General features: G+C 44.3%; 2 protein-coding genes across 9 annotated transcripts in view; both read right to left on the bottom strand.

Moving 5' to 3' along the window:
• neo1 (neogenin 1) overlaps nt 1-21,974 on the bottom strand; it is a 111,749-nt gene extending 89,775 nt beyond the window's left edge. For all 8 annotated transcript variants that reach the window (XM_033015101.1, XM_033015097.1, XM_033015099.1 and 5 more), the window contains exon 1: nt 21,715-21,974. In XM_033015101.1, the coding sequence (XP_032870992.1) occupies nt 21,715-21,781 (67 nt within the window). In that variant the 5' untranslated portion in view covers nt 21,782-21,974. The remainder of the gene's footprint in view (nt 1-21,714) is intronic.
• The window catches only part of mtmr10 (myotubularin related protein 10), a 902,395-nt gene that overhangs the window by 606,825 nt on the left and 270,722 nt on the right, over nt 1-24,848 (bottom strand). The gene's annotated exons all lie outside the window — the stretch shown is intronic.

The raw sequence follows: 24,848 nt of genomic DNA, 5'->3' as shown, positions 1-24,848 counted from the left end.
CTCATCCTAGTAACTATCCTCACAAGATCTTTTCTGAATCCTCCCTCATGCCTTCACAATCTTCCCAAAAATCTACCAGAATATTCCATTTCATCTGGACCAGTGTTTAATAAAGGTTCATATTTGTGAGTAAGACTCCTGAGATATTCAGGGTAGTTATACCACAGTAACACGTTATCTCAATGTCTGACCTTCAGGCGAACCAGTGGATTTGATTTCAGTTCTGACAGTGGTTCACTTTTACTCTTCCAAACACTCTGGTACAGTTCTCAAATAATTCCTATTTCAAGCCTTCCAGTCCAGCAGGCATGTCTAATCCCATTACTAAATCCTCAGTGGACATCTACAGAGCTAATTACACAGAATACCCAGCACACACATTCAACCCGACCAGCCTATGCCAATGTTTATGCTCCACTGAAGATTCCTCCCCTCCAATACTATCAGCATCACTCTTTATCCCCTTAGCCATGCGTTTCCTATCTTGGTTAACTCTAAGGGTGAGGAAGATTGAGAAGATTGTTAGGGTGCTGACACAGCCGAGCTTGCCACCTGTCTACACTGAGCCCAGGGTCTGTTGTGCACCTGTTCAGTAAGATCTGGGCTGCATGCCATCATGAAACAAATGTAGGATGGAGTTGAATTTCTGCAGAAAGCCAAATTTGGGAAGGATACCCCATTGTACATTGGAGTCAAAGAGTTTCACAAATAAAAAAACATCTTTAATAGTAATTGATGCTGCTCCATTTATTTCTCTTAATCAAGTGGCATGGTGAAAGTGCGTGTTTGTAAATGGAGGGAATGTTTACCACAATTTGGGGAGCAGCTCTTCAGCCATTGGAGGAGGTGTAGTGTTCTACTGGGGAGCAGTGGTCCCTTGCTTGTGTGTGCTCCTGAGATATGGTCTAACTGCAGCAGGCACTTCAAAGCACCAGAGAAATAACACCAACGCAGTCTGCGCAAAATTCTCTCTATTCCAGGCCTGATAAGTGCACCAGCATCACCTTCCTCTCCCAGGTTAACACTCTCAGCACTGAGATCTTAGTGACAGTCAGCTCTGATAGGCAGATCATGTTGTTTGTATACCTCACACTAGGCTCCTGAAGTAAGATACCTTATCACACCAACCAATTATCTATGGACAGTTGAAGATATCAAATAATGCTCACAAAGCAGTTCCTACCCCAGCCATAACATAGTCTGTGGTTTCATCAGCTATCAGAATATGGAGTGGATATACACTATCCTTCATCAGAGGACCAGGGATGCAGAGGGAGGAGACAGAGGAAGAATGCTGGGCTGGGCAAAGCTGTGGGAGGTCATGAGAGCAAGAGAAGCGATGAGCTAAGGAATGCATAAGGGAACTGTCTGAGAGACGACAAAAGCACACAGGATAAAAAGATGCAAGGTAGACACAAAATGCTGGAGTAACTCAGGCAGCATCTCTGGGGAGAAGGAATGGGTGACGTTTCGGGTCGAGACCATTCTTCAAACTGAAGAAACGTCACCCATTTAACCAACTGAACTTCCCGAAAAAGGTAAAAGGTATTTTGGCATTTAATGCAAGAATAAAAGATGTTACTGCAATTACTGCATGAGGCCCTGAGGAGACAGCAGCTGAAATATTGTCTGGTCTCCACAACTAAGGAAAGATGTGCTTCCAACTGAGGGAGTGCAGTGAGGGTTATCAGGTTGATTTCGGGGTTGGGCATGGGGTTGGGCACTTGTCCCACATGGAGAGACTAATCAGGCCGGGCCTGCGCTCTCCCGAGTATCAAAGTTTGACGTATCATCTCATTGAAACATACAAAGTGCTTGAGTTGTGTGACAGATCAGATGCTGAATATGTTTCTCCTGGCTATGGTGCTGAAACCAGAAATCATTGTCACAAAATAACCATTCAGGATTGAGATGGGATGTCTTTGCCCAATGGTGGTGAGTCTTTGAAATTCTCTGCCCCCAAAACTGCAGAGGTGAATTCACAGAGTAAATTCAAGAGAGATTGACAGATACTTAGATATTAAGGGAATTCAGAGGTATGCAATTAGTGCAGGTAAGTGGCACTGTCTAACTACGATCTAACTCATAATTGAGATCGCCAATCCATATGCAAGGCTCAAGATTATCCTTCAAACCATGAGAGGAGGAACCAAGTGGGCACTGGCGTCAGAAACTGTTGCGCAGCAGTCACACAGAAGAGAATCCAAAGGGGTATTGACACTGCGGTCTGCTCCAGCTAACTGATGATCAACAGAGCTTAATTACACCAATGATCTCTTATCAGGCAGGAGTTAAAATATAGCTCAGTAATCATAGCCCAGAGTTAACCAACAGAGCTGGGAAGCTGCCATGGAATTGAGAGGAAATGCATTTCATTTTAATTAAAAACGAAATCACAGGGCGGAGAGCCTGAATACATTGTCCCAGCTGCTGCGTGCAGCTTAATCACAGTCGCAAAGGAATCTGACAGCAGAAGCGTTTCTCCAGTCTCAGATGGGATACAGAATATATCAGAGCATAGAACAGGTTAGCATAGGAACAGGTCCTGTGGCACATAATGGCCATGCTGAACATGATGCCAGGTTAAACTTGTCTCCTGTGCCTGCATCTAATCCATATTCCTTCACCCCTGCATACCCCAAAGGCTCATAGACACCTAGACATCATCTGCAAACTTACTAACCAACCCATCTACATTATCATCCAAGTCATTTCTATATATCACAAATAAAAGAGATTCTAGTACCAGTACATGTAAAAAGACACTGCTGGAGGAACTCCATGAGTCAATCAGCATCTGTGGAGGGAATTCAACAGACAATGTTTCATCAGGGCCTTGACCTGAAATGCTGCATCAGGATCTGTGGATAACACTAACTTATTACAATAAGACAAGGCATGCAGGTTAAAACATGTATGTGAACCACAGCATATGGAGCTCTGGGAATATAAAAGTGGAATATCTTCTTAATGGTAAAAAATATATATGCTTATTAAGACTGATTGTCTTAAATTGTAATCCTTTAAATGTCAGAGTTTGAAAGGTGACTTGATCAAGGTGGTGAAAAGTTAAAACAATTTACAGGGCAAATACACATAAATCACCCCCCCCCCCCCCCCCCCCCCCCCCCCCCCCGGCAGGGAACTCAGGAATTAGGGGACATAATTTGAAGATTATTATTTGGCCATTCAGAAGGACATCTTGAAGCAGTTTTATGATTGGACAGAAGTTTGGAATTCTCTCCAAAAGGCTGTGGATCCTCAGACAAATATGGCTTTGGAAATGAAAGCAGCTAAGGGAACCAAGGAATATGAGATGGAGGAGAGACAAAAAAAAGCTGGAGAAACTCAGCGGGACAGGCAGCATCTCTAGAGGGAAGGAATGGGTGACATTTCGGGTCGAGACCCTTCTTCAGAGATGGAGGATTTAGGAAGATAAATGGAGCTGAAATATAGATCTGCAATGATCTAATTGAATGGTGGGGCAGTGTAAAAGGGCTGAATGGGTTATTTATGTTCCTGTATCAGCAACATCCAACTTTAGTGAAGTCACAGATAGGAACAACAGTGTAGGAAAGGACTGCAGATGCTGGTTTAAATCGAAGGTTAGACAGAGATGCTGCCTGCCCCGCTGAGTTACTCCAGCATTTTGTATCTACCTTCGGAAGAAACCACTGCCTTCCTGTCACACTACGAAAGGGCACGCTTTGCGAACAGAAAGTGGCCCTTTGGACAAGTTCCATCATTTAATCAGACTATGGCTGATCTGTATCTTAACTGCATTACTCACTATGGTTCTAAAACCCCTAATATATCCTTAGTACATGTTCATAACCCAATTTCTTTATCTTAGATATATCATTGCATTCCTGTTGGGAAACATACATGCGTGATACCTACTAGAGTTTCTGGGGATTTTGCACTCCTCATCCCCAATACTCTGGCCCTCACATTAAATGTTGTGCTGTCTTGCTCTGGACTCTCCCACAGGTTCTGCACATCCTATTAACATTTGCATCTTAATGTTATTTTCAGATATTTCTTTACAACAGAGAAAGAAGCCAATCGGCTCACTGAATTTCCGTAGCTCTTGTAGCAACCAAACAACCCTGTTCCATTATCTAGTTCCTCGTCACCTATTGTTATCCACATGCCTATTAACTCCCGTGATTTTCCCACTCCCCATCGACAGTTGTGGTAATTTACAATGGCCAATTGCCCAATCAGCCAGCCCATCTTTGGAATGCAAGAAGTCGGAGCACATGGGGATACCCACAAGATCACAGGAAAATTGTGCAAACTCCACACAGGCAGCATCCGAGGTCAGAAATTGATCTGGGCCCCTAAAGCTTTGTAACAGCTACACTACCTACCACCAACCTTAACCCTGATCACCTCCTTGTCACCAATAACTACGGTCATACTATTCCCTGCTATATATCAACCCCCTCTGCCCTGGTAAAAAATCACCCAGCAAACAAGACCCCAACGCCATGAACAACAATACCAGTTTGCAACTTAAATCATAACAGTCCTTGCACTTTTCAAATATCCACAACCTACATGCTGGAGGCTAAACAGCTCCAGAGACCAGAGTTCTCAGAATTATTAATAATGTATGACGTTCTGCTGTGCAGCACTGAAGAAAACACTAAATTAACCAAAGCCTTGCCAGCGCAACCCTTCCCCCAGCAACAGTTCCTGGTGATCTGCGCCTCTCACTGGCTCCGCACTTCCATTAATGAGGAAGGCACAGAATTGTTAATCTCGCCCCTTCCCATACCCTCCTCCAGAAAAGGGGGTCAAATGGCAAACACATTCCGAAACCCCACCGCCTCTGCACAAACATCCACACCACACAAATGAGCAATGAACACAGGACGTCCACATCCGTCATGATCCAATAATGCAGGCACAGTGGGAAACGAGAGGGAGAAAGAAAAACAAAGACAGAGAGAGAACACTCTCAGAATTTCATGGCTCTTTCCTCTTCAGTTTCAGACATTAGCTCTAATTCTTTACACGTGATCGTGAGAGGCAGGCAGGGGGGGAAGAGGGTATTTGGGGGAAAACGGCAGTCCCCAAACAATGCTCACTTGTTCTGAACTGATTGAGATTAGTAGGAACTCTTTTCCCCTCACTAACCCTGGGCTGCAGGAGCCGATGGGCTTTAATCCAACTGCAGGAATATCTACTTTGACCCTTACCTCAAACACGAAGAAAGGTTAAAAAAAAAAATGTTAAAACTGCAAATGCTGGAAATCTGAAATTAAAAACATAATATTCATAATATGCTACAGGTCAGGCAGCCTCTGTGAAGAGAGAATGCAGGTCAGAAGAAAGATCTCCAACCAGAAATATTACTACCTCTGGCCTGCTGAGTACTTCCAGTTAGGTACACACATTCCAATAGAGGGAGCGGTGCAGAAAGAGGCAGAGGGCTGATGCCCAGTGTCACAGCATCATGTGTCAGGGGGGTTGCCCAGAAAGATGCACTCCAGCACTGAGACGGCACATGCAGAAGGATCTTACAAAGATAAGTAAGATATAAACAGGATATAAAAGCTGAACTGGAATCAATTCAAATTAAACTGGCAATAAAAGGACAGGGGGGGGAAATGAGTTCAATGTGTGTGAAGGAGTGCTATCAGGAAGTAGTTCAGTAATTAAAACAGGCACATAGACTCCGAATGGAACAATGGAATTGAAAGCATTTGATTAACCCTTGGCACTGAAACAAGAATATCCCCAGTAGATTGCCATGGGCTTAGATCTGTATTCTTTAAGTTTAGAACAGTGATAGTATTGAAACATGAGGTCCTGAGTGATCGTAACAGGGTGGATGTTGAGATGTTGCCACTGGCGAGAGGCTTAAACAAGGAAACACGGTTACAAGGAGGGCGGTTCCTTTAAACTGTGGTGTGAATGATTTTCTTCCTGCAAAGGGTGGTGAATTCCCTGAATTCCAGAGGGTTGTGGAGAATACGCCACTGGTGGCATTTAATGAGGAGATACATAAACATTTGAAAGATGAGAAAATAAAGAGTAATGGGGAGCCGGTACAACAAAGTTTTGGTCTGAGGTGGATCAGCCACGATCAGATTAAATGGTGGGGCAGGTAGTTCAGGGGCCAGGTAGCTTACTTGTATTCTTACGTGTTAAACATGAGGAAGGAGAGGCAACAGTCGACCCTGACAACAGTCATACAGCCTCCATCATGACAGTCAGACTACCAATACATTGGCAACAACAGTCCAGAGGCAAATACAAGCGATCACAACTCATTGTGCTGTCAGCTTACCAACAGGCACTGTTCAGTCTCATAAATGGACATGTCTTCTTGTATGTGATACGAAGAGCTGCACTCACAGAAGGGTAAAACATTAAAAGGTGAGGTTGGAAGGAGGGCGGTGGGGACAAATGGAGATGGCAGATGGAGGGAACTAAAGTATACCAGTTTAAGAGAGTATGGGAAAATCAATTTAGCTACAAAATGTTGTTATAGTACCTGACTCAACTACCTCCTCTGGCAGCCGTTCCATATACCCACTACCTATTTAGTTAAGAAATTAGGAGCAAGGTAAGGTAACTGGACACACAGATCCTAATGAGAAGTACCTTCCTGCATGCTGAAATAAATGTTGCTCCTTCCCCCAAAGATGAAACTTTTTCCCTCAAATAATTTAAGCCGACCTTCAAAGTTGTAATCAATTCCCATAACGTTGTCACTTTTTTACCATTGATATAACCAATTCCAGTAACGCTGGGCCCCATTCCCTTATACTGTAACCAAATCCTCTAGCAATGTAGTTCCCTCCCCTCTGGTGAAAACTATTTCCTCAATCATCCATCCATTCCCATCAAACGTGTATCCCCCCCCCCCGAGGAGTGTAACCAACTCCTTTAATGATGCAACTCCTTTCCCTTAACGAGTTAACCCCTTCTGTCAATAATGCAATCATTCCTCCTAATCAATTCAGCAAAACAGTCTTAAAAATACAAGTAATGCAAATAAAGGAAAGATGTTCCACACAAGGCCTGCTCCAGACTAGAGGTCAGTGGGAGAGAGTTGCTATGGGGCACTCTCTGGATCCCATCCTGCTCTTTCTCATATTACAAATGTGCTCTGCTTCAGTTGAAAGGGCAAGGTTCATGGTTCACAGAGGTTATATCACTTGAGTTCTGTTCCTGTCTCTCTCTAATAGATGACAAGCCAGCTATAAACTCAAGGACCACTAGATATTCCCAGGATACCAGGTCAAAGGTTAGATCTGTCAGCTCATTAATGGATGTAGTTACTAGGTTACGACGATCGGATTCTCTGCATTTGTCAGCTGGGAATCTATCATCCAAGAAGCCAGCAGAGCAACAAGGCTGGAGGCTCCTTTTAATCCCAGGGTGAACAGCGGGTATGGCTCAGATGTGTGAACGATAAGTAGCAGAACAGGTGGCTATTGCAGGGCTGCAGGGCAGAGGCTAGTGTGTGCCTTTCACAATGGTGCACAAAGGAAGAGGTTCTCAAACAAGCAGCTGCCATCATGAAAATTGTGCAACTGGTGAATGTAGAATCTCAATCAGTTTATTACTCAATTGGTAAATGCATTTCCCAGAGTGAGACAACACTTGCACAACTGGGCTAGATGCAGGAGCTCGTGCTGTGCATGGAAATGCATCACTGCAGCACCCTGCTCACAGAGGAGGCATCCAGAGGATGCAAGATCCACCTTTTTGTTACCGTCATTGAATACACTGATTTGAGTGGTAAGCAAACTGTAATTCACACATATACAACTACATTCTTTTCATAAAACAAATCAAGAGCAGACTGTGAGCTGTAAACCTTCACCCAACCAGCTAAATGGTCTTTTCCAAATGTATTCTATCCTGTAAGCATTAAGGCACTTTGCTTCCAATGGTCTAATGTTCCTCAGACTGACATGCTGTTGGGCCAGACCTTGTTTTGTTCTTCTGCCTTGGCATGTGCAAATGACATTTACCCCATTTCATATAGCAACAGAGATATAGCACAATTTCTCTGACCACCCGCACAATATTCCACATCTCCTCCCTCTGGGTTCAATCAACTGAAATGGGATCACTGTAGAGACTTGGTAATGTTCGCAATGCGTGAATTTAAGTGTAAGAAATGAATACCCTGATGGAGAATGGCAACTACACACAATCCCACAACTCTAGCACACCTATTAATGCTGCAGAACACCTTTAACATTAGTCCGACCGACTTTACAAAATCCAGCACACCAGATACATTCTCCATTCAAACCAATCCCTTAGTGCTGAACAAAGCTGCATACACCATGTTACCAGCACAGCTAACCTCCGCAAACCGTCAGCAATTAACATACACCATGTGCTCATCTCTCCCTGCACCAGCCCACACCCAATGCCATGAAACAAAGGGGCCGAGAACCCTCACCCAGCTGAACAAACAGGCTGCACACCAGGATTCTCCTTCCAATTCAATCTCTGCAGTCTATGGAATGACACCACTGAGAAAAGTCAATAACTCCAAAATGATAAGAGAGTATTGGGGAAGGAGAAGATAACTGCTTATATGTTGCTTTTAACTACCTGCTCTGGAAGTTATACACCAACTTGTTTTAAACACATGAGGCTAGCTTTTCATGTTGTGATGCTGATAACAAACTGAACAATCTAAACTGGTATAGGCAATAGACGCAAAAATGCAGGAGTAACTCAGCGAGACAGGCAGCATCTCCGAAGAGAACGAATGGGCGACGTTTTGGGTGACGCTTGACCTGAAACAACACCCATTTCTTCTCTCCAGAGATGCTGACTGTCCCGGAGTTACTCTAGCAATTTGTGTTTATCTTCGGTGTAAACCAGCATCTGCAGTTCCCTCCTACACACTGTAGGCAATAATGCAAGTGGAAAATCTATGATATTATTTACTCTAAAATCAGATAAATACCAGCTACTGTGCTGAGCTAATTCGGAGGTCCGCTGAAAAGTGTCCAAAAATGTTTGGGTTAATTCCCGCGCGCTGCCCAGGGGCATCGCTGCCCAGAACCAATGGTTTCTTGGCGCCTCACCAAACTGCTATTCATCAGTACCGGTCATTCGATCATTGAGGCCATCACAGCTGAGACTGCTGCTGTCCTCGGCAACCATCCAACAACTCTTTCCAAGTACTCAGAGCAAGAACTCTGGATGAATCCCCGGTCTTATAATGCCATCAGCTAACTCAGCACACATCTCCAAAACTATTTTTTAATTACAGTGCAAGTAATGAGTTGCTTCAGATCTGCATCGATTGAAAATGCTTTTTGGGAAGATTCCAATTGACAAACAGTTGTACAGTGTAAGCAAAGCTCCACAGACCAACCATGGTTTATCCTTCCATCGGCTACAGCCTGCCCACACATTCCTCCCTCACATGCAACATTCTGAGGGCCCCGCTTGTTTCCATGGTCATGAACAAGCCGTCCCTCTCACCTATCGAAAGCACAGAGACGGGTGCTTGCCTGGTTAAGTGCTTTATTAAAGTACAGAAGGTCATTTGCATTGGCCAATCTCAAACAAATAGCACTTTACTACTTCACTAACACCCAACATTTAAAAAGAACTCAAAACGCAATTTTTTCCATACTGGTTTCTAAGGGGGCATTTCATTAGCTGCATGCACACAGAGTCTTGTGTGTCCAAGCTGTAAGCTTACAGCCTGTAGCTCTTGGCATCGTTCAACAGGCATGTATGTGTTTCCAAAGAAAACAAGAGCTAATGCTGGATGAATGAGTGAGTTCTAGAGGGGCCTATAACTGACTCTGAACAAACAACACTGAAAAGAAAAGCAGATTTTCAGACATGCACCCCAACTTCAGGCTCTCTCTCACACTCATTCATTACTTTGGTGCCGATGTATTCGACAGCTTCATGTTGGCAGCCTTACCAAGGTTCCCTACAGACAAGAAAACCCACCAAAAATCTGGTGGTGACAACAACTACAAATCACAAGGTACAGTTTTGATGCATCCCTTCCACCCCTTTCAGTCAATGTCCCTCAACCCCAATCAGAATGACTACTCTCTCCGTAAACCACAAACACACAGGCCCTAGCCTCACAACACAATACATAGAAACATAGAAAATACTGCAGGAGTAGGCCATTCTGCCCTTTGAGCCATTCAATATGATCCTGGCTGATCATCCAAAATCAGCACCCCATTCTGGCTTTTTCACCATATCCCTTGATTCCATTAGCCCTAAGAGCTAAAACTAACAGTCTTGAAAACATGCAAAAAACATAGAACCTTCCAATCTTGGGAAGAGTAAAAATGCTGGAGTAACTCAGCGAGTCAGGCAGCATCCCCGGAGTACATGGATAGATGACGCTTTGGATGAGAACACTTCTTTTTTTGTTTTGGGTAGGAACTCTTCTTCATACTCTGTAGAAGTGTCTGACCCAAAACGTCACCTATCCATGTTCTTCAGGGATGCTGCCTGACCCACTGAGTTACTCCAGCATTTTGTGCCTTTCCTTACTAAACCAGCATCTGCAGTTCCTGGTTCCTACCTTCCAATGTCGATGTGGTTCCAAAACTGTGCAGGATATTAACCCAATTATGGGACAGTAAGCATTGCTCCAACTATAACTGGCTGCAATTTATATTCTAGTCTAAATTCCTAACCAAATTACAAAAGCCATCAAATACGGTCATAGTTTATTTAAAATAAGTGCTCGTTTATTTAGAAAGGTTGATGGGATAAATGGATCTATTTGTGGGTAAAGATGCTAAACACAACATACTACTGTGTAATAAATGACTGGATAACTTAGCAGGCCAAGGAGGAAGTATTAAAGGGGCTGTCCCACTGCGGCTACCTAATTGACTAGTTTAGAAGAGTTTGCCCTCGACTCATACTCGCAGCATGGTCTACACAAGGTCCGAGGAGGTCTTTGTAACTCTCCTTCATGCTCGAGAGTAGTCCCCGCGTACTCGAGGCCTCAGCTAGGTCGCGGCGTATTTTTCAACATGTTGCAAAATGCCCACGAGTAAAGAAAAGTCGCCATGGAAAAAATAGTTGTTTTCTTTTACTCGCAGGTTTAGTCAAAGTAGGTCGTAGTAGGTCGGTATGTCATTCGTAGGTAATCGAGGGTAGTCGAAGATAATCGAAGGTAGTCGAAGGTAGTCGTGGATAGTCTTCTACATAGTCGAAGGAGGTCTTCAACATGACACTTCTTCAAACTCTCCTAAACTTGCCAATTAGGTCGCCACAGTGGGACAGCCCTATAAGGGAGGAATCTACAAGCTTGGTCAATGAGGATGGTGTTAAGGAACATTCTCAAGGACTGCACCTCCAGGGAGCTAACTGAATTCAACACAGGAGACTGCAGATGCTGTAATCGGGGGTAAAGTACTAATCACTGGAAAAACTCCCTGGGTTAGGCAGCATTTGTGTAGGCAGAGGTAAGGTCGACATTTTGGGTTGAGATCATGCATCAGGAGAAAATGGGGTGAGTATTAAAAAAAATAACTGTTTAAAACGATGAATGGTTTATTTATGAGCCATGTTGCAGCCAGAGATTTACCTGACAGTAAGGGTTTTGGTAAAATGTCACTTACTAAACATGCTGGTGCATCTTTATTACATGTGCACAACAAGGCAAGCCTGAAAACTGTCTCTCAATCTTTCAATTTATTGCATTATATTCATAGGATGCCTTCGACAACACTTTATTCCTCACTGGCTCCCCCTCTCTCAGCCACGAGCACTTTAAGAGTATATTTTGGCCTCCTATTCCCAGGGCTCCCAGTTTCCTGATTCCCTTTTGGGTGCCTCATGCATTCCTCTGCTTCATCATGCAGCAAACAATGTCAGTCATAGGATCAAAGAGACCTTTCAGGCAGGCTCCCTTACTACCCCCATAGGGATTCTGAGTCTGAACAGCAACTTGCAACAGCCACAGCCACTAGCAAAGCAGACCTACTCTAAGGCTTGGGATTTTGCCGGACTCTTCCTGTGCCAAAGGCTGCACATATTTTACTCTCCCACTTAGCAATTCAAAGGAGGGAGGCACAAGATTGTTAATAGCTGCTACAATATTCAAAATCCTCACATTGTTCCACACACTTTTACAGATGAATCAAAGATGCAACCAGATCTAACAGCGCAGATACTGGAATCTGTGCCATAACCTGCAAGAAGTATAGTTCCTAGGCTACCTCATCCAATTCCAAGTATAATAACAAGGCATCGGGTGGAAACTATTTAACTCCTCAACCTTGTCTGACTGATCTGTGACCTAACTCCATAAACCTAATTATGGTGTGTTAAAGAAGAAACCAGTTAGTCTTCAGCCAGTCAAATTTCTCCCCTCCTTCCTTGCTGGGGTGGTTTCCAAGGATGCCCAGTTTCTCTGCAACATCTTGTCAAAGTCATCTTGTCAAAGTGCAGTGTGTGAATCAGACAGTCAGCTCAGGCAGAAAATGTATCCACAACAACCATTACAAAAGGGTCCAACTCTTGCTTTACCCAGCCTACAGAGAGCCGAGACATACATGTTCACACATACATCTACACCGCTCCATTTGCAGAGACCAACGGAGAGCATTTCACACAAGAATTCATAAATCTATTCCTGACACATACTCTCAATACAGTGATTAAATAAAAAGAGCAGAACCTCCCCCTCTCCTCAGTAATAAATGCTTGTTAAAGACTTATTTTCATGGTGATAGTGCCCCTTTAAACAGCTTCAAATGCGCAGCCGATGCTTTGTTCAGAATCAATATTGTTGCTGCACAAATACTCTCCCTCAATCTGTTTGAAGGCAGTGGTACAATCACACACCACCATTCCGATCCGCATAAGCTGATAAGATGCACACTAATTACTATTTTTAATAATATTCTATTAAATTGAATAATTTAAATCAAAACAATGTTTTAATGACACCAGTATTGTGCCTCAGGTTAGGGCTCGATGTGCATTCCAATCCGCTCGCAATCCCCTGCTTTTCCCCAATGCAAGCCTGACTGATAAAAACACAGGGTTAGCAGTAATTAACGTAACTACGTGAGAGAAGTGTGGGTGGCCAGGAGAAAAAAAAGAATGGGAGGAAAAAGAGGTGGAGAGAAGACTGACATTAGGAGGGAGGAGCAGAAGGGTGGAGGAGGGAGGAAAGAGGAGAGAAGAAGGATTAGGAAATCACTTTGAACAGAAATATGTTAATGCACCAATGAATTATCAAAAGTGCACAGATCACCATTTGCCAAGCCCCTTGGAAGACCAGAAAGGTAGTTCCATATCCCTTTGCCAATGTAAAGCATGTGTTATTGCCAGGATTTGGAGCCCGACACATGTGCCACACTCTATCCTGGGCTCAATACGTATCAAATGATTTGGAGGTTCAAGATGATGGATCTGAAGCTAGAATAGGCAATGTGTTGCTTCACAATCTTCACAAGTCACCATGAGGACCTTGGTCTGTAGATTTTAATCCCTTCTTGTAGCTAAACCTAATGCTGCTTTGCATTCTGCAACAAGAGGTCTGGTGTAAAAACAGCTGAAATATATTAAATGTGGAGGGAGCGAGCTTGAACTTCAGACGGGGGAAACTAATATCCTCAGGGCAGCAGGGTTTCTGGACCAAGACTCAGAATATGAAATTATTTTATTACAACAAGCCAAAGACATTTGGAAAAATTAGCTTCATCTACGAACTTGGGCATGTGACTCTTCCCTGAGCGCAGTTTCAGTCAAATCTGACTGAGAATTCCATCATTTGATACCAGTTCTAGACTTGCAGTTTATTAACATTTATCATGAAGACTCAGGTACCTACCTAATGGTTCTTCAGAATGCCATATCCAGAATGTGAGCCTCAGGGAAGAGCAGTGTAATGAAATGCAGTGCCATTGATGTATGATATTTGGTTGAAGGCAGTGCTGTCACAAGCATATTATAGTTACGGATACAAATACTCCATGATAATGCTGTGCATTCTTCTTCTGATGTAATGCTCATCATTGCCCCCCCCCCCCCCTCCTCCTTCACCTTATGCGACTAAAAACATTCTCCAAGCACAGTTCAAATGAAAAACAACATCTATTGTTCCACTGCTGCTGGTCTTCACAGTTCAGATAGTTCATGCTAAACTCCAGGTAACAAAGTGACATAGATACAAACCATGGATCAGAGATACCAGCATGAACTTGTTGGAATTGGGAATTATTTCTGCTTAAGAAATGAAGTAGAAGGCAAAACAAAGGCAGCTGATTGTTATCAGAAACATGAGTGTGTGTGTGTGTGAGTGTGAGGGGTGGGTGTGTGTGTGTGTGTGTGTGTGAGTGTGAGTGAGTGTGTGTGTGATTGTGATCAGAAACATGAGTGTGTGTGTGTGGGTGTGTGATCAGAAACATGAGTGTGTGTGTGTGAGAGTGTGAGGGGTGGGTGTGTGTCTGTGTGATTGTGATCAGAAACATGAGTGTGTGTGTGTGAGTGTGAGGTGTGTGTGTGATTGTGATCAGAAACATGAGTGTGGGGGTGTGGGTGTGTGTGTGAGGTGGGTGTGTGATCAGAAACATGAGTGTGTGTGTGTGTGAGTGTGAGGGGTGGGTGTGTGTCTGTGTGAGTGTGTGTGTGATTGTGATCAGAAACATGAGTGTGTGTGTGTGAGTGTGAGGAGTGTGTGTGTGTGATTGTGATCAGAAACATGAGTGTGGGGGTGTGGGTGTGTTTGTGGGGTGGGGGTGTATGAGTGTGTGTGATTGTGATCAGAAACATGAGTGTGGGTGTGTGTGTGGGGTGGGTGTGTGATCAGAAACATGAGTGTGGGGGTGTGGGTGTGAGTGTGGGGTGGGTGTGTGTGAGTGTAAGGAGTGGGTGTGTGTGTGTGTGATTGTGATCAGAGACATGAGTGTGTGTGTGTGTGAGTGTGAGGAGTGTGTGTGTGTGTGTGTGTGTGTGTGTGTGTGTGATTGTGATCAGAAACATGAGTGTGGGGGTGTGGGTGTGTGTGGGGGGTGGGTGTGTGATCAGAAACATGTATTTGCATTGATACTTTTGACAATTGGAAGTGAACACAAGCACCAGTGGTAATCGAGGCAACATGGTAGACAGCCAGAACCTTTTTGCCAGAGTGGAAATCTCAAATACTAGAGAACAAAGGTTAAAGATGAGAGGGGGAATGGTTCAAATGCGACGTGCAAGGCATGTTTTTTGACACAGCGTGCTAGGTGCCTGGAACGTGCTGCCACAGTAGGTAGTAAAGCAGTTCTGATAGCACTGTTTAAGAGACATTCAGGCAGTGATGTGAACAAGGAGGGGATAGTGACCACGTGCAGGCAGATGGGATGAGTTAGATTGGCATCATGATCACCACCAGCATGGTAGCCAAAGAGCCTGTTTCTGTGCTGTGCTTGTTCTACGCTCCAATAGTGAATGGTGAACAGTAAACTGGAACTGTTCATCTCCTCAGGAACATATACTTGAAGAATTTAAGGGATATGTGAGTAAAACCCTTCTGTCAGAGATTAGTCACCCACACTAGGAGAAAGTGATGGCTCGTCAACATCTGAGCAACAGTCAACAAGCCAGGCCAGAATCTAGCCAGGGGCACACTACCTGCGTAATTTATAATAACTCAATTTTTGTGTGTGGGGGGGGTTTGCATTTTTGGTATTTCTAGTATATATATATTTTTTTTTTTACAAATAAAATGTACTTTGAAATAAGAAACATAATTCCGGCTGCCAATGCAACAGAATCTACAGAAACTGAAGCCCCAAATGTTTGTGTAATGCAAATTCACAATCCTCGATCTGCTCCCAACCAGCACAGCCATCCATCTCCCAAATCTTAGATCCCAAATTCAGGAAAATAATAACATGAGAGACAGAAGTAGGTGAATCGCCCAGCCCGCCTGTCATGCCATTCAGTACGATCACTGCAGATCCAATCTTACCGTCAACATCATGTTAGTGCTCTGTACTCACAACCCTTGAGTCCCTCATGGTTTAAAGATTTGCCAGTCTTATGCTTAAATATATCCAAAGATTCAGCCTCCACAGCTGCCTGGGGTAGAGGATTCCGCAGATTAACTTCTTCTGATGGACAAAGTGCCTCCACAACACTATGAAATGGGTTACCCTTTAGTCCAGGGGTCTCCAAACTATGGCCCACGGGCCACATACGGCCCGCCACGCAATTTTATCCGGCCCACAGCAAACTCTTAACACGTTATGTGCGGTGGGCGATTTAGCAGGTTCTGTGGTAGCGTCAATGGCCCCAGGGAGACCGTGAAGATCGGTGATAGCGGCGGCTGTGGCCCCAGTGAGTGAGTGGGTAGGTGTGTGTGTGAGGGTAGGTGTGGGTGTGTGTGTGTGTGTGTGTGTGTGGGTGTGTGTGTGTGTGTGGGTGGGTGCATGTGTGTGTGAGTGTGTGTGAGTGCATGTGTGTGTGCGCATGTGTGTGTGTGTGTGTGTGTATAAGTGATTGTGTGTGAGTGTGTGTGAGTGTGTGTGTGTGTGTGTGTGCCCCTAGTTCGAAGGGAAACCCTCTCCCCCACTCTATCAATCCCCTCAGAATCTGATGTCTGAGGAATATCACCTCATTGTTCCAATCCCCAGTGAACTCGTCAACCTCAACCTCTTTGTCCCAAGTATCAACTGATGATCTTTCTCTCCACTGCCTACAATGCAAGTGTAACATTCCTTAAATATAGAGACCAAAACTGTGCAGAGGTGAGGTTTCACCAACTCCCTGTAAAACTGCATTATAGATTCTCCAGACCAGGAAATTGAAAAAGGCAAAACATAACCATAATATTATTGCTTTCGTTGAACAGTACATATCCAGCACCAAATGGGAACATTAATATGGGTAGCCCCTCCAGTACACTAGTCAAACCAACATCACATTTTCCAGCTTCAATTCAATGAGTCACAAAGTAATTGATGACAAGCTTTCCCAATGCTCAAATTATCTAATCTCGGGCACATAACCTAACCATAGGAAGAGGATGATTAGTATTTTTAAACGGAGCTCAAACATTTGGAACCAATTCCACGAAACACTCAACCTTTCTGAGTGGTGCTGGAGTTCCTGGACAAGTGCAGCTCCAACACTGTCGATACTCAATGCAATCGATGATAAAAACAACCTAAGATGGACACAAAAAGCTGGAGTAACTCAGCGGGACAGGCAGCATCTCTGGAAAGAAGGAATGGGTGACGTTTCGGGTCGAGACCCTTCTTCAGACTACTTGATTGGCACTACATCCACCATCTCAAATATTCAATCCTTCCACCCTCAGTGTGTCTACCATTTACTGTCCCCTGCAGTTTTTGCAAGAGCAATTAACATCTCCAAAATCCATAATTCTTATATGACAGGAGCAGCAAGTGCACAGGAATTCCAACAGCTACAACTTTCTTTCTGAGTCACTGAAATCTGGAAATATGGGGCCATTCCTCTATTGGCCCTTGGTCTAAATCATAGAAGATTATCCATAACAGCTTGGGGGAATTGCTATAGCAGGAGGTTTGCAGCAGAGGGCTACTCGCCACCACCATCTAGGGATGGGCAATAAATGTTGGTCTTGACATAAATGATAAACAAAACCCTGAAGGATGCAGGTCTAGTGACAGCACAAGAGAAAGAGTTTGGGACAGAGAGACTCTCATATCTCAACCAATCTCAAGGCTGCTAAAGTAGGTCACTCGTGTGCATCAGTAGACTTCCAGACTCAGTAGGCAGCACGGGGTCCAGTGCATTACTGAGTGGGTGTTGCATTGTTGAAGGATGAAGCATTAAACAGAGGTCCATCTGATGCTCAGCTAAACACAGGACACTTCTGCTCATTGATTTGAAAATATTTAGCGATCAACTAAAATGAGACAAGGCAATCTCACCATAATATTGCAGTTTCAGGATCATATCGTGTGCACTGGCCGCCAAATTTCCTAATTTATGACAATAACAGTGACTTTAAATTAATGCTATGGCCTAATTCTGCTCCTATCATTTATGATCTTATGAAAGTTCCTGGTGACAGCTTATAAAGATTTACTCACAACCGATCGCAACCTGTTCCCAACCCAAAACGTCGCCATCTCCACCCTTCCCTCACCACCTGACTCCATCTGCCAATCAACCCCTCCTTGCCTCGATGCACCTGTCACTTCTGGACCAACCATCCCAGTCAGCTATTTATACTGGCTATCTCCCCTCTACTCTTTCAGTGCAGATGAGGTGTCTTGACCCAAACTGTCATCTATCTCTTTCCCCCACAGCTGAGTTCCTCCACCATTATTTTTTGCTGCAGATTCCAGCATCTGCAGTGTCTGTTCCTGTCTGACTGGACAGTGATGGGCAGCAGGAACACTGGCTGGTACTTTCACCACTACCTATGCCAGCTGAAGAAGAGTCCGGTGCCAACCTGAACAAGATCAGTGTTTCTCCTCACTGAACATAATAGCAGGCTGCACTTCATCCACTCAGCCAGCAATTATGCTCAGAGGTTTCTTTACAAATTAATTTGAAACACATGTTTTAGCCAGGATTCCTGAGAGGTGGGAATATGAAGCAGATTTTTTAATCAGTAATAGGACCTAAAACCCACCAGTGCTCGTGTCACTCAGCAATCCTGTTAATATTCCATCCCCAGCTCTCCTCTTCTGCCAGGTAGTTATTGTGTTACTTGTTGCGCGTCAACACCTTGGAATGGAACAGCTGCAGCTTTACATACAATTGCTTGAGGTGTGTGCTTCTGCCCTGTCGTCAGGTCCCAGTAACAGTACACACTGAGAAGCTTCCACCACAATTCCCACACTCCCCTTCACCCAGATACACTCAGTCTGTACCTTACAGTGGACACAGCAGCACAACCAGTAAACTGGTGAAGTATTCTGCTGGCATATGGAGGATTTAAACAGCATCACCATACCGTGACAATAAAGGGGATGTAATTAGTCACAGTAGTTAGCGATGGGGAAGAAATGTCAGCCAGGAACTGGTCCTATTGCTGTTTGCTGCCCACAACATTGAGCTAAGCCGTGTAGATGCCACTCAAACACCTGATGTTTATATCGTCCCGGGCGGCCACAGGAATGGCAATGGTTCTCTGCACACAGAATGCGGTAACACCAAAAATGCATAGAACCAATAGCACTATAAATGATGAGACTAAACAACACCATGAATGTAAAGAAAGACATGCACTGTTATTTTATGTTTCTTATGTATATTTTTATGAATAAAGTTTATTTTTGAAATCAAAATAAGTTTCTCTAAGTCATATGACGAAAGGATCAAACTCAAACAGTGATGCCTATTTAGATAACCAACCAATACTTATACATAAGGAACAACCACCTGGGCAAAGTAGGAGCACCTTGCAATCACATCCTTGTCAGAATCAGCAAAACAACAGACAAATAGGGTATAAGTGAATTCAAAAACTCATAATTATACTTTCATGACTTCAGGACATTCCAAAGTGTTTAAACACCAATGGGATTTTGTTCCATATCCCTTTATCACCAAGAAAAGCCAGAGCAACTTTCAGTTCATGGCTACCAAAGATGATCAGTGAGGTCTCAGACCACAAGTACTGTCTGATAGGTAACTGATCTCAGAAACTGCTGCCACAATTCAAACAACTGGCACGGTAAGAGAACAATGAGCCAGTCTACTAAGACATTTCTCTGAGCATCAACATTTCCACAACAAAAGCAATGATTCTATTCCATGCTTATTCCATGCTATTCCAAAAAGCTCTTGGCTTATGACTGGTGAAAAGTAACCACTAAGCCCAGGAATTCCAATTCCTGCTGTTTCTGATTATTACAAATATGAAATCTCTAATTAAGCTTGCTTTCATATTATGTGTGACTCTAAAAATGTTTAATACAAAGTACTCCCACTGCCAGTACTTCTGCTCGGTTACAATTGAAGTTTGTACGGAGACAAGTTGCCATTATGTTTTGGAGTGTATTTCACTGGTTGGAATTAATAACCCAATCTCCACTCATGAACTTGACTGCAACCTGATAATTCTGGATATTCCAAGACTTCACATCCATTGCCAGAATTACTATATACTTCTAAAGGGCCAGAGACACAATGATAACTAGGCTCACAAATATCACAAGAGCTCCTACTCTTCATTGCAATCTGCTGGGGTTATGGACACAGAGTGTATAAAGATCAGATTCAGCAAATATGTACCCCATGGTCACCCTCCTACTCCACACATCATCTACATTGACACCTTTGGGCATGGTGTTACAGCACAGCATCGCTACTGAGTAAAACCCTCTGCTCTCGGAAGAAAGATAACTGAACAGAGAAATATGAAGCATTTGATTTTTTTTACAGAGGTGTAAACGAGAGATGACGGAAAGGTCATCGATCCTGTTTCTATCGAACAGATACTCTTCAGAATTTGTACTTTTTTTTTTACTTAGCAAGTTTTCAATGCCTTGAAATAGAAAACTCATCAAACATTTTACAAGTCATTTCATCAAATGCTCACAGAGAAATTTCTGAACAAGTTAAGTTTAACAAATTCCACGACTATTACTATTTTGATCCACATTTGTCATTTTCTTATTCCCTTCATTCCAATTTTTTCCAATGTTTAAAAATACTTTTAATCTCATTCTTCCTTCAGCTTTCAAGATTTCCAACCTATTCCTTCCAATTCCCAATTCCTCCCATTCATACACACTGGTCCTTCCGCAATCTTCCTCACAGTATCTCCATCATTCTCCGCACAATCACAATGTCTCTCTCCATCTTTTGCTATCCTGTTATTCCCACGCGGTCTTTAACATTATCCCAGAACCTGTTCCACTCGTTCAATGTTCCTGCTCATCCAGCATGCTGGCATTGCCTCACGTTCATCCTTCGCTGACCAATATCCCGGTCGCCTGGAAGTACAGAGTAATCACTCTATCCTGGTATCCACTTCAAATCCTTCTTTAGCACTATTCCCAGTATCCCCACATTCGCTATTCCCAGTCTCCTTGCATTCCCATATCTACCTTACCCAGGACTTCCACTCCAGTTACTCCTCATTATAGGTAATCCCTCTATCCCCATCACTAGCATTTCCCATTTTCCAGTCTCCCTCTCCTCGAATTCCACAATCTGCCCTCATTATCCCAGACTTCCCAATTTCCACTCATTGTTATTTTTCAATTTCTCTCCCTGTCACAATGTAGTTTCCCCTCACTCTACCTGGCCCTCATTTCGTTTACATCTCTCCTCATTTTTGGCATCTCCCTAAATCCCAACGTTACTTTCCACGGCTTCCTCATCTCAGAACCACGGAATAGTCTCCGCCAGGGAAGAAGGCCATTGGGCCCATCAAACCCATACTAGCTCGAATCAAGAGAGGAATCCCCGCAGCCCTATCAGTCCTTTCCCCACTCAGACCCGCTCCCCTCAGCTGCCTGCCCGTGTGTCGCCGCGGGAACTTTCCCCTGGAGACAGGAGACTGCAGATGCTGGAATGTGGGGCATGAAACCTGCGGTGGGAGTCGGGGCTCGGCGGGAGGAGATGGACAGACGGCGTCCCCACATCAGCAAGTGTCCGCTGTCAGTCCCCGGGCCCCAACCCCCTCCCCTGCACCGGGCCGGCCGGCCCACCCCGCCTCCTGGCCCGGGACCCTCGAGTGTCCCGCCCGCCCGCCGGCCCGCGACCCTCCCCTCACGGCGCCTGTACCTGAGCTCGGGGCCGCGCTCACAGCCGCCAGCGCCAGCAACAGGAGCCGCAGTGGGCGCTCCGCCATCGCCTGCCTGGGCCTGGGGCGCCCGCCGCCGCCGTGGGTCGGGGAGAAGTCGGTGAACGAGACGAGTCGAGCCGAGAGACGAGACGAGTCGCCGCCACTCGCGGACAATACCCAGCATGGACGGGGTTGGACGCAAAACCCGGCCTGGAGCACAGCGGCCGCCGCACCGGAATCCCCAGTGTGGATCGGATGGGAAACCTACACCAAAACCCGGCCTGGAGCACCAGTCACCACAGCAACTGGACCGGAATCGCCTCAACAAAATCAGGAGCAGGGTCCTGGAGTGAATTGAATTGAATATTGAATTGAATACCTTTATTAGCCAAGTATGTGTATACATATATACAAGGAATTTGCCTTGGTGCTTTGCTCGCGAGGATAACACGATAGACACTAGACAATTAAAAATAAAACATGTGAAGAATAATATAAAATACCAGAGCAAAAGGAGGCTACAGACGAGGAGAGCTACTGCTCGAGGAGGAAAGCTGTTTTTATGTCTGGCTGTGGCGACTTTGACAGTCCGGAGTTACTTCAAAGAGTACTTCAGCTGTTAGAACAAAAACAAAGTGTGAGAGGAACTCAGAGGGTCAGGCAACATCCGAGGAAGGAATGAAGAGACTACAAATCCAAAATACAAATATTCTGAAGGGTCTCGACCCGAAACGTCACCCATTCCTTTTCTCCAGAGATGCTGCCTGTCCTGCTGAGTTACTCCAGCTTTTTGTGTCCATCTTCCAAAATACAAATATTCTGAAGTGTCTCGACCCGAAACGTTACCCATCCCTTCTATCCAGATACTGCCCGCTGAGTCACTCCAACATCTGGCATCTATATAAATAGGATATGTTGGTAGTAGTCCGCAGGCCAGGCAGTATCTAGAAGACTTGACCCGAAACGTTAACTTTATTCTTCTTTCCAGATTCTGTCAGTGTCAATGAACACAGAATTCTCCAATTTTAGGTAAGCACTAGACTAAGTGGGACCCGTTGGGTCCCAGCATCACACAGGAGGGCTGGTCATCCAATGCAATATTCCACCTCTCCACCAATTCTAATATTGGTGGCCAGTTGGGGGGGGGGGGGGGCTTTCTGGAGCCGTAGTATGGGTGTTGTGGGCTAAACGGACTGGTTTCCAGAGGGCTAGTATGCAAATTGTGCGCCAAATGGATTCTTGGGCTGGCGTCTCAGTCAATCAAGCCTGTTGTGCTGGCAATTCACTCACTCACGACTGGTGGGCTGGTAGTTGACTCACGGCTAATCCTTGAAATTCTATTTCAAGCAGGGTATAAAGCCACCAAATTCAAGTGCAGTTTCTTACCACTTCTAGCAGGGTGCAAGGCCACCAAATTCAAGTGCAGTTTCATACCATTTGAAGTAGGGTGCAAAGCCACTAAAGACAGCGAGTCGTGACCTCTCCCTCCTCCATCTTGCAGAGACTGAGCCACACCCACATTTCTGGGTTTTATAACCCCCCCCCCCCCCTCCACCGGAAAAGGTGTGGCTTTCATGGAGTGATTGACAGGAGAGAGATTCTCAACATTTAAAAAAAAACTAATAACACTTTTATTTTTCATTGATGGGAAGAATTATCTGCATCTGCTCAGCGGAGGGGGACTGAGTAAGATGGCCAAAAATCACAGCTGTAAGTGGTAGCGTTTTATCTAAAATCAATATACAGTGCAAACAGGAAGTAAGTGCATTTACAGTAGTGCCTTTTAACTTCAAGCCAAAGCACCCAAGCAGCCATTTGCAGTAAGCAGTGCCTTTCAACTTCAAGCCAATGCTCCCAAGCCACCATTTGCAGTAAGTAGTGCCTTTCAACTTCATGCCACCATTTGCAGCAAGTGGTGTCTTTCAACTTCAAGCCACACCCAAGCCACCATTTGCAGTAAGTAGTGCCTTTCAACTTCATGCCACCATTTGCAGTAAGTAGTGCCTTTCAATTTCAAGACACACCCAAGCCAAGCGTGGGGGGGGGGGGGGGGGGGCTTTCTGGAGTGCTAGTATGAACCATTTTAGAACCAATAGACATTTTTTTTCACGCTTTAGAACCATTAGACATTTTTTGCAAGCGATAGAACCAATAGTTTTGGGGGTTTTTGCAAGCTTTAGAACCAATAGACATTTTTTGCAAGCTTTAGAACCAATAGACATTTTTTGCAAGCTTTAGAACCAATAGTCATTTTTTTGCAAGCTTTAGAACCAATAGACATTTTTTGCAAGCTTTAGAACCAATAGATGTTTTTTGCAAGCATTTTAGAACCAATAGACATTTTTTTGCAAGGGTTAGAACCAATAGACATTTTTTTGCAAGCTTTAGAACCAATATACATTTTTGCAAGCTTTAGAACCAATACATTCTTTGCAAGCATTATACATTTTTTTGCAAGCTTTAGAACCAATAGACATTTTTTTGCAAGCTTAGAACCAATAGCCATATTTTGCAAGCTTTAGAACCAATAGACATTTTTTTGCAAGCTTTAGAACCAATAAACATTTTTTTGCAAGCTTTAGAACCAATAGACACTTTTTGCAAGCTTTAGAACCAATAGACATTTTTTTGCAAGCTTTAGAACCAATAGACACATTCTGCAAGCATTTTAGAACCACTAAGGGCACTTACATTTGAGTAGACATGTGTTCAGTGTTATTCACAGCTCAGAGAAACGTGACCCTCTGCCTTCCTCCAGCTTGCAGACACTGATTGAGGCACACCACTTCCTGGTTTTATAGTCCCTCCCCCCTGCCACCAACGGGGGCAGCAGAGAGAATGGGGAATTTTGTAAAAACATTAACATCTCTGTCATTTTTAATCGACGGGAAAAATCCTCGGCACACATGCGGCGGTGGGGGGCTCTGAGCGAGGTGGCCAAAAATGATGGCCATAGGTGGCGGCGTTCTCTCGGAAATCGCAGCACAGATCGCCAAAAGCGGTCAAGAACAGAGTTTTAGTAATATAGATTGTCCCCCCCCTCCCCACTTTGTTCTACAGATCTACCCATATCCTTTCATGCACACCTTGTTCTTGTGCCATTCAGTTCCTTTCCCCTCCTCCACCCTTACCC

This window comes from Amblyraja radiata, chromosome X (genome assembly GCF_010909765.2).
Source record: "Amblyraja radiata isolate CabotCenter1 chromosome X, sAmbRad1.1.pri, whole genome shotgun sequence".
NCBI lineage: Eukaryota > Metazoa > Chordata > Chondrichthyes > Rajiformes > Rajidae > Amblyraja > Amblyraja radiata.
The sequence above is the reverse complement of the archived record's forward strand: the minus strand, read 5'-3'. Positions and strand labels throughout refer to the sequence as shown.